We start from the raw sequence: 17,583 nt of genomic DNA on the forward strand, positions 1-17,583 counted from the left end.
CGCGGCGGCGCAGGTCGGGCCCGGGGGGTGGCGGGGCGCAACGGGCCTGCGGGTCCCGAGGGCGCCTGGAAAGTGACTCACGCCGCTCACCACTCGGAGCCCCCGAGCCACCTCTCCGCCCGCGCGCACACGGGGAGGCGGGCGAGGCGCCTAATCGGGCTGGGAGCGCGGGGATCCTCCCGGCCCTCCTCCCGTCCGCCCCGCCGCCCGCTTCCTCCGGCCTCTGCCCTCCCCCTCCTGTCTCCCCTCCGGCTCCCCACCCCGCCGCTCCGGCCAGCCCCTCCTGCTCCCCGCTCCCCTCCCCTCGCCGGTCCTCTCCGCCTCCCCTCCGCGGCCCGCCTCCTCCCGCCGCTCTCCCAGGGTGCGCGCTGGTGCCCCACCGCCCTCCCCGCCCCCCGCGCCGCGCGGAGCCGCCGTGATAACCCCGCGCGGGCGGCGGAGTCGCGGCGGGGAGGCTCCTGCGCGCCTCGGCTCCGCGGTGCCCACTTGCAGCCGCCCGGCTGGGGCCCCTCCGAGCGCCCCTGGATGGAGCCGCGCGCTCTCCCCGCGGGGGCGCAGCGCGGGCGGCGGGCGCGGGGCGCCGGGGACGGCGCGGCCATGCGGGGCCCCGGGCGCGCGGCGCTCTGTGCGCTGCTCCTGGCGCAGGTGGCTGTGCAGGTGAGTCCCCGGAGGTTGGGGGGCGGGTGCCCGCGGCTTCCCTCGCGCGGCCCGGGTCTCACCGAGGTGTCGCGGCTCTTTTCCAGCAGGCACCTGCTTGCTCCGTGGGACCCGCAGCGGCCTCGCCGGGGAGCCCGAGCGGCCGGCGACCTCCCGGGTCCGCGGAGTGGCCGGCCTGGATGGCACAGGGCGGTAAGTCTGCGGGGAAGGAGGGTCCCAGTCCTGACCAAGTAGCTGCCGGTGTTGCTGGTTTACCAGGCGCTGCGAATGCTCCTTAGTCTCCAAACTCACGCATAGTATGAGCCGCGCTTTCTCGCCTTGTGAGCGAGCACCTGGGAGTCGACTTTCACCAATATTTATATTGTATTCCCTTGTGGAACAGTAGCGCTTACCAGCGTAATTGCCATAAGCGATAGCAACAGAAGAAGGAATGCGCATTTAATAAGAAAATTTACAAAAGCAAGGAGTAATCTAAAGGTGTTTCTAATTGAGGCATCCAGGAAATTATAAAGCGCAGGGGACTCCTTTCTCCACGCCTCACCCCCTCCTGGTCCTCCTCTGGTTGTTTAGATTGAAGGCTCTCTGTGTGCCCTTGACTAAACGGCAGGAGACAAAAGAAAGCCATTTTTGCCCAGTACTCTTGTCAGGGTGAAAGTGGATGGTCTTCAAGGGTTGGGACATAATTGAAATACAGTGCCGGGAAGGGTAATTAGCGTTTGCGACCTCCTAAGCAATGCCGCGCCTTAAGCCATGAGTCTGGTTCATTTGCAGCCTGTGGTTTCACTGCTGCATTTGTAAATTTCTCGTGCTTTGCGTTAAGGTTAAAGGGGAAGGCAGGTGCGGGATGTCGGCCGCTAGGCGCTTTTTATCTGAACCCAATCCCTTGGCGTTTGTTTAATATCAGTGCTTTGCAACATTTCCAACAGTAAGTTGCCATATCAAATGTCAGTATTTTAGAGGAACCAGGTTTGATTATCCCAACATATTTTCAGAAAATCCAGAAGATTACAGTTAATAACTCAAAATATTTGAATATAGTTTTTAATCTTTGGTAAAGACAGGAGTTGGACACACGCATTACCTATTTGGATTCTCTCTTGCTGGGAGAGTTCATGAATAGTCCATAAATGAAGCGATAGGTTAGAGGAACAACGCTGGGAACAGAAGACTTTTCAGGACCACCAGAGGGCGCTAGATGTAAGTGATAGGAAATCCTTACAAATGACTTAGGGCTGTGTAATTGCTAGAGAAAGGTCATTATCTATTTAAAGGTCACCTTCTTGGTCTGGTCTGGCCCCTGCCTTCCTTCATGTTTCCCGTAGGATGTAATTGTCCATATTGTATTTGATTGTCCCTCCAGAGACACTTTTTAAAAGAAGACTTCTGTAAAAATTCTAGTTCTCCAAAATCATGAAAGTCTCAGGAGATTTTCAGATCACTGTACGGCATTTATAGAAAATAAGTGGTCTTTAGGTGAGAGCATCATAGGCAGAGAACCACGTCCAGAAGGAGAAGTCAAAGGCTCCCTTCCCGAGTGTGCGTCCGCTGCTCGTGGCCGAGGCCGGCTCCCGGGAGCTGGACGGCAGCCTGGCTGGCATGAGGCTCCAGTCACCTGGCATTATCAGCTGGTGTCACAGGCCTAGCATTTCCATGACAACCACATACCATGCTTGCTCAGAAACAGAAGGGGACGGTGTGAGCCGTCATCGGTGAAGTTCTAGCTTAGCGGATACACCCCCACCTCACACCCACCCTCTGCGTGTTTTAGGTCTTTAGTTGCAAACGGCTAAGTGGAGAGTTGTGCGTGTCACTGGAGGGCTCTCGTACCAGCAGGGAAAAGACGGTGCTGAGCAGGTCACCCGTGTCTGTTCAGAACAGGAGAGCCGGGGTGCACTTGGTGGGTGCTGCTCGGTCATCTAGGTATCGGTGACACACGTTGGCTTTGGACTCCCTCTTTCGGCCGTGAGGTTTGTTTAAAGCAACACGTCGTTCACACGGTGATTGCAAACTTTGCTCCGTGTCTGGAGCAGTTAAGCAGTAGGAAAGAGAAGCCCGTCTCTTCTGCGAGGCAGCCGTGCCCAACGAAACTATTTTCAGACGTTAAGTCCACCCGTTTCGTTTTGGCTGATTCAGAATGGTGTTTCCCTACTAGGACATTTTAATGCTTTGCCTACATATTGACCTTTGTGATAAAAATAGTGGCTCACGGTAAAGAGCTAAGACCATCACAGATTCGTTAGCTTTTTACTTCTCCAGTAAGTTACTCTCCCAGGGCAAGGTGTAGACGTTCTTTAGAAATTTGTTTCATTGTGCGTAATAGACCTGTTGTGTGCGTGTGTGCATTGGGAGATTATATCGATTTACATTCAAACATCCAGGTAACGTGAGACAGGGCAATGCCTTTCAGGTTCACCTGGGGTGTGCTTGTAAATCTTTTTTTTTTTTTTTTTTTAAATTTTTTTTTTTAACGTTTATTTATTTTTTTGGGACAGAGAGAGACAGAGCATGAACGGGGGAGGGGCAGAGAGAGAGGGAGACACAGAATCAGAAACAGGCTCCAGGCTCTGAGCCATCAGCCCAGAGCCCGACGCGGGGCTCGAACCCACGGACCGCGAGATCGTGACCTGGCTGAAGTCGGACGCTTAACCGACTGCGCCACCCAGGCGCCCCAACTTGTAAATCTTTAACAGCAGGCTCTGTGGCGCCCAGATCTGTAATATTTTCTGGTTCCCAAGGGGTAAATACTGGCTCCCTGGTGGCTTTCAAGCTACGGATGTGACGTCACTGAATCCTGGGGTAGGATTCAAGGTTCGGATCCGCTCTCGGCCGCTGGTACCAAGCAGCCCTGCATGCTCACAGGTGGTCCACACCTCCCGCACTGAGTTTGAAACCAGAGCGGTCTTAGACTTGATGCTGTGGTCAGAAAACCTCTTGAAACCAGGCAGTTCTGACCACTGACGGGAGCAGCCGTATGCGACGTTGTCCTCCTTTACCAAATGTGTAGGGGACACAGGTGTAATTTAAAGGATTCTCGGGATGTCAGGAATCACATTCATTTTTTCTTGAAATCGCGAGCCGACAGCCGAGGGGATTATCATCTTAAAACCTAAGTTCAGAAGTTAATTTTTTCAGATTACTGCAGTTATATATTGACTTTTTCCAGATAGTAATGCGTGTATGATGAGATACTGTGCTTGTTTTGTTCATTCACTGAATTCTTTAGCGATGACTTTTTCCGCGTTCATTTATATGTAACCGAGAGTACACATTTGATGGTAAGCAGGGCTTTCGGGCTCAATCAGGATTCCCCCACCTTGGCGGTATTGACATTTTGTAGCGGAGGTCCGGCCTGGGCATCGGAGAATACGAAGCTGCATCCCTGGATTCGGTGGTCAGATTCCAGGAGCGCCACTGCCCCCCTCCCCCTTCCTGACAAAGCAGAAACGTGTCCAGACGTTTGTCTCCTAGGGGAGGGGGAGGGGAATCACTCCGGCTGAGAATCAGCAGACTGAACGGGAAAACAAATCTTCTTCCATCGAACATTTTCTCCCTGCCTCTTGGGAACCGATCGTCATTAAATCCCAAAGAGTGGCTTTGCTGTTGGCACAGCTGGTGTCCTGAGGCCAACAGGTACCAGCCCTCTAGAGCGGATTGTTACTTTCTGTGAAATTTTGCCCAGCTGGTCATTGAAAATTAAAGTATATGGGGCACCCGGGGGGCTCAGTCAGTTAAGCGTCCGACTTCGGCTCAGGTCATGATCTCACAGTTCGTGGGTTCGAGCCCCGCATCGGGCTCTGGGCTGACCGCTCGGAACCTGGAACCTCCTTCGGATTCTGTGTCTCCCTCTCCCTCTGCCCCTCCCCCACTCACGCTCTGCCCCTCTCTGTCTCAAAAATAAAAATAAACACTAAATGTTTTCCAATAAAATTATAGTTACCACGAAATAAATCCTATTAAAGACAAAATGGAAAGACTCAACGTTCCTCCCTTATAATTGCTTTACTAGGTTTTACTGTTACCTGTGCTCTCGAGGTTATTTACATCAGTCGTATCTGTGTGGGGAGATGTGCGTAGGTACAGGTGCAGGTCCGGGGGCGCATCTTTCTACACTCCGTGTTGAGTGACGTCACGTGGAAATCAGCCACGGTGGGGGTATTACCCCAGGGGAACTGGCAGATGCCATCCACCAGGCCGTTCGTGTTTTCCCCTCAGATAGCTGGAGGTCCTGCATTTGTCAACAGGACCCTGGATGTGTTTATGTAAAAGAGGCTTATCAGTGATGCTATTTTGAGCGTAGATATCCAGTGTCCCCTCCAGATACAGGATGCATGTTACGTGACTTCCAAAACAAAGGTCAGAAGAACAGGGCTGATGGCATCTGGAAGCAGTTTGATTTTTTGAAAGTGGTAATCATCTTTTGTGCGCAGTAGTTGTGCTGATTAGCTAGTGTTCCCCAGCCTCTGTTGGGATGCACATAGGCTGGGGTGAGGTGGGGAGGGCTCCCTGAGAGCCCCGGGAGGCAGGGGGAAGAGTGCCAGGCCACACCGCTGCTTGGCACCGGCCTCTCCCCTCGGCCTGGAAAGCTGGGCAAGAGGCAGGTGGGTTGGGGCTTTGCGCTCTGCCCCTCGGAGCCACCCCGGATCGGCCGCCGTCGCATACACCGGCCAGTCCCTGACCTGTTTCCCCCTTTCTTCTGTCCTTGCCTGCAGTTCAACCAGATTTGTTTTATTGTCTCATTTCCCTGGTAAACTGTGAAACAATTCCAGGGTGTTTTGCCCGTTGGGACACAAACGCCCTGCCTTGACGTCGATGTTGACGGTTGGCTCAAGTCGTCCGCCAGACCCTGCTGCGTGCGGCCCAGCTCCCCACTTACCCTCAGGGCACCCGTTCTCACCTGCGTGGCAGGGCCAGGCCCGTGGGCCTAGCACTGGGCCCAGAAGAGTCGCCTGTCAAAGCTCTTGACCGGCGGGGCACCTGGGTGGCTCACTCGGTTAAGTGTCCCAGCTTTGGCCCAGGTCATGATCTCAAGGTCCGGGGGTTTGAGCCCTATGTTGGGCTGTCTCCTGTCAGCAGAGATCCTGATTCCGATCTTCTGTCGCCCTCTCTCTCTGCCCCTCCCCTGCTGTTGTCGCTCTCTCGAGATAAATAAATAAACTTGAAAAAAAAAAGGTCTTGACTGGAGGAGACCGCTTCCCTGGAGTCACAGAGGCCATTGTCCAGCCTTTGGTTAACCCGCCACTTGATGGGGCTGGCTGCCTAGCCCTGGACACTCACCTAGCCCCAGGCTTCAGCATGGGGGGCTCCAGGCAGGGCCTTCCCGTCCGTGGCCTCCCTTGCCCTCTCCAAACCCACAAACGGTCACTGGCTGCCTGCTCCTTCCAGAGTAACCTTTCTCTTACCTGCCGGACGGCACAGGGACACACGATCAGGCACCTGTGTAGAAAGAGATCGGTTGAGAACAAAACCTCACTTTTCTAGAAACAGTAATTACCCAATTACCCCTTACTTCTGACCAAGTGCCATTTCTGTGGGATTCTGTTTTATTGTATCTTATGACTCCAAGAAACATGTCCAACTCCTGCCAGGGCAGAAGAGGGCCCCACTTCTCGAACATCCATCACAGCAGTCTCCCGACGGCACATGCTGGTAACGAAAGGAGCTTGGAACCTTCCTTCTGTGCTTCCCACAGTGGGGAAACTGACTCAGATGTACAGAGAAGGCAAAACTGGGGGGTCGTCAGTGACTGAAACCCAGCAGACCTGTGAGGGGGCCCTGAGATCTGACAGCCCCTCAGGGGTTTCCGGACTTTTCCAAAAATTGTTTGTCCGAACGTGTTTTAGGCTCGAGTCTTGTGAATCAGAGTGGGCAGAGGATTGTGGTGAGTGTCTGGAAAGACCCTGGGCTGTGGACTCTGACGGTTGGCCAAGAACTCGGGCCAACGAGAGGGTCCACCACGCTTTTCCGTGGGAGCAACCACATAGGAGCATTTCCCAACGTTAGCATCTAGAAACCCGGAATATGTCTGCGTAGGGTTTACGGGATTCCTCGATTTAACAAGAAAATATTAAAATATTAAGCAGCAAGGAATGCCCATCAGATTTGCCTTTTTAATAACTGTTTTCTGAAGCTAAAATTTGTCAGCTCAATGGAGATGGTTGTAAAAAAACAAAAAGTGTGACTCAAAGAGTATTTAGAACCATAAATGATTACATATCATCATGAGCGTAAGGTGAAATTTATGAAATGGAACCCCACATGTCCCGTTTTTGAATTTCCTGGGTCTGTAATCTGTTTTTCCTTTGAAGTGTCATAGATTTTGCCGTACTGGGACTAGCCCGTGATGGGGCACCAGTGACTTCCCTACAGGCTGCTTTGAAGGTTTTCCCTTCTGACTCTGTTTGCGTCCCACGGCGGAGATCTGAGGTTGGCTCGACGCTGCAATTTTCCTTCATCGTATTTTACCGGGAGGGAGTGTCGTCTGGCAATAAATTACATTCTAAGACGGACTCCCAGGTTCTTTTTAGAACTCTGAAATTACTCAGCCAAGCCCCGTCTTTGTCTTTCAGAATACGAGCTGGTGTCCCCCTATGAGGTTGACCACAATGGAGACTACGTGTCGCATGACATCACGCACCCTCAGAGGAGGAAGAGGGCGCTGGCCCAGCACGGGGTTGAATCTCTTCACCTTCGGCTGAAGGGCTTCAGGCATGACTTCCACATGGAGCTGAAAGCGTCTAACCTGGTGGCTCCTGGGTTTATGGTGCAGACGCTGGGGAAGGGAGGCACCAAGTCCGTGCACGCCTTCCCGCCCGAGGATTTCTGTTTTTATCAAGGCTCCTTAAGATCCCACAAAAATTCCTCGGTGGCTCTTTCAACGTGCAAAGGTTTGGTGAGTACCCACCGCCGCTAGTGAGGTGACAGGGACAGTGGCGTGTGTGAAGGGGGAGGGCGATGAGATGTCCCTTGAGATCGTCTAGCTGACTCCTCCGTCATCGCAGGGCAGATTTCACTGATCTGTGAAAGCAGGAGAACGTTGTCAAGGAGCGCTGTCTACGAGGCGCAATGCCGTCGCCTTGGGCCCATTTGGCTGTGGCCCATTCTGGAGAAATGTCTTCATTCTGCAAAGAACAACACGAGTCCCCTGGTGGACCGGGTTGATTATTTGATCGGCTGCTTGAAAGCCCTTTACTCGTGTCGTTCTGTCCAGGATCGCATGCTTACAGGTTAGGGTGTAATTTCAAATGTGACAAAGCTGTGGCCGGGAAGCGCAGGTCTCACTGGACTGATGATTCTCTGGGCATGTTCCCCATCTTCTTAGCACGGTAGAGACTTGGATGGCGAGCAGCTCGTTCCGGGAGTATTCCGCAAGACGAGCAAGCGTTTCTAATAAATTCTAATTACTTTTTATTTTTATTTATTTATTTATTTTTTTTTCAACGTTTATTTATTTTTGGGACAGAGAGAGACAGAGCATGAACGGGGGAGGGGCAGAGAGAGAGGGAGACACAGAATCGGAAACAGGCTCCAGGCTCTGAGCCATCAGCCCAGAGCCCGACGCGGGGCTCGAACTCACGGACCGCGAGATCGTGACCTGGCTGAAGTCGGACGCTTAACCGACTGCGCCACCTAGGCGCCCCTCTAATTACTTTTTAAACACGTATTCATCTTTAAGAGACAGAGCACGAGCGGAGGAGGGGCAGAGGGAGAGGGAGACACAGACTCAGAAGCGGGCTCCGGGCTCTGAGTTGTCCGCACAGAGCCCGATGCGGGGCTCGAACTCACAGACCGTGAGATCATGACCTGAGCTGACGTCGACCCTTAACTGACTGAACCACCCAGGTGCCCCAAGAAATTTCCATTTGATAAATGAGCAACGTTTCACAGTATGAGTGGTATGGGATGCCAGATGTCACATGGTCACAACTGAGCCAATGGTTCTTCTCTGTCTGTCTGTGTCTGTCTCTGAGGGATTGTGGGTGATCATTTCCCATGCGCGGATGCTCAGTCTCTGGCCATGATGTGTGGCAGACGTTGGTGATTTTTCACAACGTTGGAAGGTGCCCCCAACTGGCAGTGGTGGATTTTTTGTCACTTCAGAGCACCTATGGACAGTCCTTTGCTTTTCCACACAACAGTGAGCTTAGGAATGCTTTGCTCCTTTCTAGGTCATTAGATAGGTTCCTTGTTAAAGTCACAGGAACAGAAAAAGATTCTATTGAGCCGATAGACAGCAGTGATTCCGTTAGTGATGGCGAATGTCGTCCGACACAATAACCCCTCCCACCCCCGTCTCTTGTCTCCCTCACACCGGCCACGAAGGTTTTCAAAGGTAAGTGCAGGTTAATTTGCTTATTTCTTTATATTTTGTATTTTATTTAATATTTTGTATTATGTTACAGGATTATAATCACTTTATATGAATGTTTTCTGGGTTGTGGAGTCATCTGAGCCTCCATTATTTCTTATGGGGAAATTCTCTTGGATGTATGAGAGCTTTGGATTACAAGCACGTTTCTGGAATGAATTCTGCTCACAAGCCAAGGTTTTACTCTATCGGACTTAGACATCGAACATCACTTAAATGCCTCTGGGGGTCCCCTTCGCTGGTCCCTTCATTAAGGAGCATCCAGCCAAGTTGAGAAGATACCGGCATCCCTCAGGCTGATCTAAGCCAAAATCTTAATGCCTCGTCATTTAATTTTCTTGAAATATTTCCATATTTTAAAGCAAGAAACGCTTAGTAGATACTTAGAGTCTTGAGTACATTAATCTGTCAGACACAGATGAGTGAGATGCGTCTTAGGTAGCTGAGTGAAGATGTGTGGTCACGTTTTAAGGTCTTGACCACATTTTGAACATTTATTACATTTCCAGAAAATGTTTTACATCTGTCTTAAGCTTCTTTCTCCCTTTGGAAAGAGGGAATTCAGACTCTGCATCTTAGAAGGATTTTGTGTATGGGAGTGCGAGTATCGGATGCCCAAGTATTTGAATCCCTTCAAATACTACACATGTGCAAATGCTAAATCCCGTTAAAAATTGCCAAACAATATTAACACTTGCTTTTCAGGGGAATGGGAAATGGGTTGATCCCGTGTCTACCCTAATTTGTGAAGGGCTTCTGGTTTGAGAGTGATCACAACCGGGATTTGCCAAGGATTTGGCGGTTATTTGGCATAATTTTTATGATTGAAGACGGTGTGGGTGATTTCTTCCATGTTCTCCCAAGAAAAACAGATCTCCCTTAATTAAAGGGCTAGAACTCTCATACAATGCATTAAAGGAAAAGATCTCCTCCTTGGCTTTTTTAATGAAAGCTCAGACCTGGAATGGAAGCCATCTGTGTGGAAGGGAGGCGCGCCGTGCCTTCAGAACTCATATCCTTGGATTTGTTTGTGGAGCTTGGGCGAGGTGCTTCCCATGACCCCGGCAGGGGTGCAGACTTAAAAAAGACTCCTCTGGATAACGAACACTGGAATTTAATATTTCAGTCACTGGAATAGGAATCTGTATGCCTTCACCATTCATCTTCCAAACCCATTAAATCCAGCTTCACTGATATTTTGTCTGTAGAGAATCATTACGAACATGACCTTCACTAGACTTATGAGTGTGAGGGGCAGGGGCATTTGCCATATGACAAATCAAAGGCATTTTAAAGAAGAAAAAGGGAGGATAAGAAGTCCTCTGTCGTTAGCCAGATAAGAAAAAATATTGAATGGGAACGTCCTTCAACTGGGTGCCAAGTCCGTTATTTCTTTCCTGATGGATGGCTACCCCATCTCTCATTCAGATCTCTTAAGGTATGAAGAAAAATGGTGTTACATTAGATGAGGGCTTCTTTAATTGGGGGGGGGGGGGGTGAGGATCTAATTAAAGTCCCAGGTAGATCTCAGTTAAGCTTTTTTTTTTTTTCCCCCAGTGTTTCTGGTCGACCCACCTATTGAGTGGCAGGCAGCTGCTTGTAGAATTCTCTTCTGTTTGCCCGTTGTCCCTCACACCCCTTTGCAGACTCTAGTGGAGAGCATGATGCAAACAAGATCCCTGGTGGTGGAGAAATCACCCATACGCCATTCTCCTGGTTCTCCCTACAGCGTGGGACTGTTACCTTGAAGTTAAACTATATCGCTTAACTAAGAGTTTAACGTCTTCAACTGGAGAACTTGGTTGACAATTGTGAGACGGTGCAATTTGCAAACCGATAAGCAGTTTTCTCCCAGGTTCTCAGAGTTTGAGGGTGGGGGCCCTTGGCTGTCGTTGTTCGGTAAACGGGTCTGAGGAACACTGTCAAAGTGAGTAGCTGATGGTGTGGTCCTATTTATATAAGCAACTGTTCTTGCAAGACTAAAATGAGTGTTTTCCCAAGGATCTTGGGAGACGCGGATGAGCTTCAGAACTGGGCGGCCCTGGAGCCTTCCAGGGCCGGGCAGGAGTTGCCGGTTGTCTGATGAGAGAGCCAGGACACAGGTGATGTCACCGCAGTGATGACGGGAGGGAAAATACAGGCGCCAGGAGATGCGGAGAGGGTGCATCTGGGAGGTGGCAGATTCAGCCTAGGTTCCTGGAGTAGTTTGTTCAAGCCGAATCTTCATAGGAGACTCGGGCGTGATGCCCGATGGAGGAGTCACAGGCTGCCCTGGGGAAGATTCCTAACATCGTTCACCATCACGGAGTTCTCCGCTGCCCCATCCGTAAACCCTAAAAAGACCTCTAAAATTGTCCCGGTACTTCCACCAAGAGTCTTGATTCAAAATATTTCTTATCTCACCGCACCAGGTTATTTTATTTTAAGTGCTTATTTATTTATTTTGAGACAGAGCGAGCGCACGTGTGGGGGAGGAGCAGAGAGATAAGGAGAAAGAATCCCAAGCAGGCTCCGCACTGTCAGCACAGAGCCAGGCGGAGGGCTCGATCTCATACACCGTGAGATCGTGACCTGAGCCGAAATCAGGAGTCGGACGCTCGGCTGACTGAGCCCTCCAGGCGGCCGAAGGTTATTTGTAAAAAAGGCAGTGTGTGTAATTGCCATGTCCCTACCTAACTGACATCACAGATCTGCTGTGGTGACCAGCATGGGTGTGTAAATGTGTGGGCACAGCAGGTGCCTTTCTTTTTTTTTTTTTTTTTTTTTTTTTTTTTTTTTAATTTTTTTTTTCAACGTTTTTATTTATTTATGGGACAGACAGAGACAGAGCATGAACGGGGGAGGGGCAGAGAGAGAGGGAGACACAGAATCGGAAACAGGCTCCAGGCTCCGAGCCATCAGCCCAGAGCCTGACGCGGGGCTCGAACTCACGGACCGCGAGATCGTGACCTGGCTGAAGTCGGACGCTTAACCGACTGCGCCACCCAGGCGCCCCAACAGCAGGTGCCTTTCAAGAATGACTGCACTAGTGAGCGCGGGAAACAGCCATGGCCAGGACAAGAGCGGAAGAACCCGGGCTAACTTACTGTGGATTTTGTGCCGGATGCTTGGCTAATAGCCTCACTGTTGTTATCTCACTTAGCCTAACGACCACACTAACATAGGTACTGTTTGTTTTGCTTTTTTTTAAGTTTATTTATTTTGCAAGAGACAGAGGCAGCAGAAGCAGGGCAGGGGCACAGAGAGAGAGGGAGAGAGCGAATCCCAAGCAGGCTCTGTGCTGTCAGCACAGAGCCCCACGTGGGGCTCGATCTCCAGAACTGTGAGATCGTGAGCTGAAATCAAGAGTGGGATGATTATCTGACTCAGCCACCCAGGCACCCCAGTACGATTTTTTTTTTAAAAAAACGGCTTTATCGACATGTAGTTTACACATCATTCCCCCCCTTGGAAACGTGTAATTCAGGGGTTTGTAGTAGGTTTCCAGATCACAACCACCTAATCTGAGACTCTGCATCCCCTCAGAAGGAAACCCCTGACAGTTCCCATTTCCCCAGGCCCCATCAGTCCTGGGCCCACGAATCTTACACTCAGTCTCTATAGATTTCTTTACCTCATCTGGCGATTTCCTGTAGAGGGAAGCATACATCATATGGTCTTTTGTGACCGGCTTCTTTTCCTTAGCATAATGTGTTCACGTTTCGTCCATGTTGTAACCTGCATCAGAACCTCATTATTTTTTTAAACGTTTACTTATTTTGAAAGAGAAAGCACAAGCAGGGAGGGGCCGAGAGAGGGGGAGAGAGAATCCCAAGCAGGCTCCACGCTGTCCGCAAGGAGCCGGACGCGGGGCTTCAGTTCACAAACCATGAGATCGTGACCTGAGCTGAACCAAGTGTCGGACACTTAACCACCCGAGCCACCCAGGCGCCCCCGTGCGTTATTTTTATGGCTAAATAATAATCCCGTGTACACGTATACCACATTTTTTATCCCCTCGGCAGTTGATGGATATTATTGTCTCTGCTCTTTCTGGCAATTGTGAATAACACTGCTATCCGTGTCCTGATTCTTGTGTGGCCGTACGTTTCTTTTCTCTTGGGTTTATACCTAGGAGCGTAACTGCTGCGTCCTATGGGAATCCTGTGTTTAACATTTTGAGGAAATTCCAAACTGTTTTCCACAGTAGCTCTCCCACCTTGCATCCCCCTAGCATCATATGAGGTTTCTGATTTCTCCACATTCTGGCCCCCACGTGTCCATCTTCTCGATTATAGCTCTCTTGACGACCATGGGGTATCCCACTGTGGCGTCGAGTGGCTGGATAGAGAGCATTGGTTGACAGTCTTGGTTGTTGTTATTCTTGTTACGGCTTAGTTACTGTGTTTTCCTTCCGGCGCTTTAAAGATGTCATCCTGCCTCTCGCCCCCTGTTGTTTCTCAAGAAGAAGTCTGCTGTTTATTTCATCGCAGTTTTATTGTTTTATTTTGTGGCTATTTCCCGATTTTCTTTCGGTCTTTGTCTTTCTACATTTTTACTGCGATGTGTGCGCGTGTGGCCATCTTTGTCCTCACCTTTTGGGGCTCCCATTATGCGTATGTTGCTGTGTTCCATGGTGTACTGCATTTCTCTGACGCCCCATTAATTTTCCTTCATTTGCTTTTTCCTCTGAGCCCTTCATCTTGCACAATCTTTATCGATCTGTCTTCAAATGCACTGATTCTCTGCTGGCAGTTCAAATCCACTACTCAGTTTCTATAGTAAAGTTTCCTTTGTGATACCGTAGTGTTTTTGGTTTTGGTTTTTTGAAAGAGAGAGAGAGAATGTGAGTGTGAGAGAGAAAGAGAGAGAGGGAGGGAGAGAGAGAGAATCCTAAGCAGGCTCCACGCTCAGGATATGCAGAGCCCGATGTGGGGCTCCATCCCACGACCCTGGGATCATGCCCTGAGCCTAAATCTTGAGTGAGACGCCTAACTGAATGAGCCACCCAGGCACCCCTGGGATATTGTACTTTTTAAACCAAAGAATTCCCATTTGGTTATTTTAATAATTTCTCTTAGTCCGTATCTTACACCTTTGTCGCCGGGCCTTGCTTTAATTCTTCAGACGTCGTTCCCTTTGGTTCCGTGAACGTGTTTACAACAGTTGCTTTGAAGCACGGGTCTCCTAAGCCCAGCATCTGGGACCCCTCACAGCAGTTTCTGTGCCTGTCTCTTTTCACGTTCGGGGCCACACTTTTCCGCTTCTTTGCATGTCTCATCGTTTTCTGCAAAAACCGAGCCTCGCGGAGAAGGGTGGCGACCCTGGACCCTACCCACGGTCTGCTGTCCAAGGCTTCCTGCTGCTGTTTCTTTTCCTCCTGTCGGTTTCGTGACTTGGCAGGACTGCTTCCGTACAGCCTCCGATGTCGCTTCTCACGAGTGCCACCTGGAGCTCGTGCGCCGCCTTCCAGAGAGCCCGGCGTGCTGCTCTGCGGCCGTTGGTGGCACCCCACCCGCTCACCTGCGCTAACTGCTAGCGGATTGTGTTGTTGTTGGGGTGTGTGTGTGTGTGTGTGTGTGTGTTCATGTTTTACGACGCCCTGGGGCATAAATCGCTCGGCGGTCTGACTCGACTAACGGTCTGACTCGACTAACGTAGAGCTCCTTTGGAGGGTTCCAGACAAGCTCTTGCAAAACTGCTCTTTAATCAAATCGGACTGTGAAGCAATTTGCGCTCCAGAGTGGTAGTGATAAAAAAAAAAAAAGAAAATGAGCCCCTTGAGGTGAGCCCCCCTTCTTAAAGCTGCCGCTCCTCCTGGGTAGGACACATGTGCCCCTGCGTGGAACGGGGGCCAGCATTGTCTGCTTCTCCCCGAGTGCCAGGCACCCCTACCCTATGAGTGGGGCTCCGGGTGAGGCTGTGGGTACCCAGTCCCCTCTGCTTCCCGGCCTGCAGCTGTACCTTGCAGATGAGCTGGTATGGGGACAGCCGGGGTTCCCTTATCCTCAGCCTGCTGAGTCCGGAGAGGAGCTTCTGTCCTGAGAGTTGTGGCCGCTTGTAGAAGGCAGATCGGTTCTCGTGGCTGCGCCTGCCCGGAGCACAAATGTTGCGATAGGGGGAGCAGAGGGGCAGGAGGCCTGGTAAGCAGGCCGCTTACCTGGAAGTGTAGCTCTAGAATGGGAGTCGGGGGAACGGGAGGCCCTTGTCTTCTTGGGAGCTCTGTCCCACCGACTGGGGGCAGCGTGAGGCTGTGACTGGCCCACGGCCCAGAAGCCACCAAATTTTCACCATTCTTTCCAAGATTTATGAAATTAGAGTCCGTAGATGTGTCTCCCCGTTTGAAGCCCTGAGGACAATTTACAGAGACTTTTAATGGTTCGGGTGTGTGTGTGTGTGTGTGTGTGTGTGTGTGTGTGTGTGTGTGTGTGTGTGTAATTTCTAGCAGTTAAATGATCGTTTCACTGGAGAGCAGATCTGCCCCACCCCGTACACTTCCGTTCTGGAAGTCAGTCTCCACTAGGTGCTGTCATCGACCCATTTTACAGATCATTGCCCAAGGCCACTCTACTGTCCCCTTGTTACAGACGACTCCCTTGGTCATTCTTAAAAGAGTGGGCTTGGCATCCCGGAAGCCTGACTTGAGAGCCAGCTCTTCAGACAATAGTGCACTCTTGCTTCCTGGGATCGCCAGGACAGAGAGAGACAGGGTATGGGTGGGGGAGGGGCAGAGAGAGAGGGAGACACAGAATCCGAAGCAGGCTCCGGGCTCCGAGCTGTCAGCACAGAGCCCGACGCGGGGCTCGAACCCACAAAGCGTGAGATCGTGACCTGAGCCGAAGTCGGACGCTCAACCGACTGAGCCACCCAGGTGCCCCTGAGTGATCGTATTTCACATTTACAGATAAAAATATTATATTTACCCAACTTCTGTTTTGAGGTATAAATAACTATACAATTAGTTTTAAAATTCATGTCATCTGATTTCTTTCCGTGACTGCTGAACACCCTAAATTTTCTGTCGGGGCATATAGTTTATTCAGAAAGGATTTATTCAGTAAGGTTTCTGACAAAACAATGTTTAAAAACTCCCATTAGTCAATACTGTTAATGAGGCTTCTGTAGATAAGGATTTTGTGGCATATGATGGGATTAGATTTTCTTAAAGTATTTCATGCAAGTTCTGTACTTAGATTGTCACCTTAGCTCCCTCCCCCCCAAAAAAAACAAGTCTGTCCACTGCCTTTGGCACAAAATCTGTGTGAAATTTAGCCCTTCTTATGTAAATCATTGTGTTTGTTAAAGCTTTTAATGCATAGGATACATATCCCTTCTCCTAAAATCCAACTATTCTCTTGTTTCCGGCAATGTTGGAAAACCGGTAAATCCCACAGTTTCCAGTGTGCTTAAGGATTCCTTCACATGGTGGGGGTGGGGGCGGGGGTGGTGGTACCTGGGTGGCCCAGTTGGTTAAGCATCCGACTTTGGCTCAGGTCATGATCTCAGGGTTCATGAGTTTGAGTCCCGCTTTGGGCTCTCTGCTGTCGGTGTAGAGCCTGCTTGGGGTCCTCCGTCTCCCTCTCTCTCTGCCACTCCCCAGCTCATGCTTGTTCTCCCCCCCCCCAATCAAAATAAATAAACATTAAAAGAAAGAAGAATTCCTTCACTTGGTTGGAGACTTACTCGGTGCGCTGGTCGGAGCGGTCCTAGGTTTTATTCCCAGCCTCAGACTCCGGGGATTCTCTGGAAATCCTAGTCATGGAGAGTTTTCCTGTAGCACCCAATAAATCCTCGGAAACTGTCTGAAATATTGCCAGACTTTTAACTGACTTTGAGGAATGTTCTGGAGCCAGTAAAATAAAGCGGGAGTGGAGGGAAGAAACAACAACAGAGCCGGTCAGAAGAGACAATCTGAGTTTTTAAGAGTTGTGCCGCAATCTGAGAAGGCCAGTGGTGGCACGACCAGGTTGAGAATATGTCAGGCTTGGGAGGCATGTAATAACGTTGTAGAGAACGTACTTTTTTTAGAGGAAGTAAGGCCAAAGTTGGTAGCTGTTAGGAAATGTAAACATGGGTGTGGGGAACCAAAGAGCATGCCGGATAATTCTGTTTCTGCCGATTCCTTAAGAATGAATGTAGTTAAGAATTTTGAAATTGACAGACATGAATGTGGTTCATCACCAAAAATAGATCCAGGTTCCCGGTTTGTAAGATGATCTTTTACGCTTGAGGTGGCCAGCGATTCTTCTGTTAGCTTCCCATTCGCTGTGAACAGACATGACCTGCCTAGAGAAATGTAATGACAAAACCTAGAGGTTTCTTCCACTTCCCTTATTTCTCAGATGACGAACCTGAGCTTCAGTGCGGTGCGGTGACGCGGCCGATATCGCAGAGCCAGCCGAGTTTAGACAGGTGTTGGATGTGCGCCTTCAGATTCTCTGTCCAGGGGTGTGTTCACCGAACACACTGGATGCTATTACTTTTTCATATACCGAGGAACCAACAGAAAGCGTTTAAGTGTTGGAATATGAGCCAGAGATTCTAAAAATAAAATAAATGTGTCTTCGGTCTGGGGATCTGGG

At 50.3% G+C, this 17,583-nt stretch overlaps 1 protein-coding gene across 1 annotated transcript in view; it reads left to right on the top strand.

The window, feature by feature from the left end:
- The first annotated feature begins 285 nt into the window (after window positions 1–285).
- Window positions 286–17,583, top strand: part of ADAMTS16 (ADAM metallopeptidase with thrombospondin type 1 motif 16) — a 162,048-nt gene continuing 144,750 nt past the window's right edge. The window contains exons 1-3 of the mRNA XM_086675632.1: window positions 286–657; window positions 744–849; window positions 7,224–7,546. Of these exons, the coding sequence (XP_086531758.1) occupies window positions 526–657; window positions 744–849; window positions 7,224–7,546 (561 nt within the window). The 5' untranslated portion in view covers window positions 286–525. The remainder of the gene's footprint in view (window positions 658–743; window positions 850–7,223; window positions 7,547–17,583) is intronic.

Source organism: Puma concolor, chromosome A1, assembly GCF_028749965.1.
Source record: "Puma concolor isolate L17-30 chromosome A1, mPumCon1.1.hap2, whole genome shotgun sequence".
In the NCBI taxonomy this organism is placed as follows: Eukaryota; Metazoa; Chordata; class Mammalia; order Carnivora; family Felidae; genus Puma; species Puma concolor.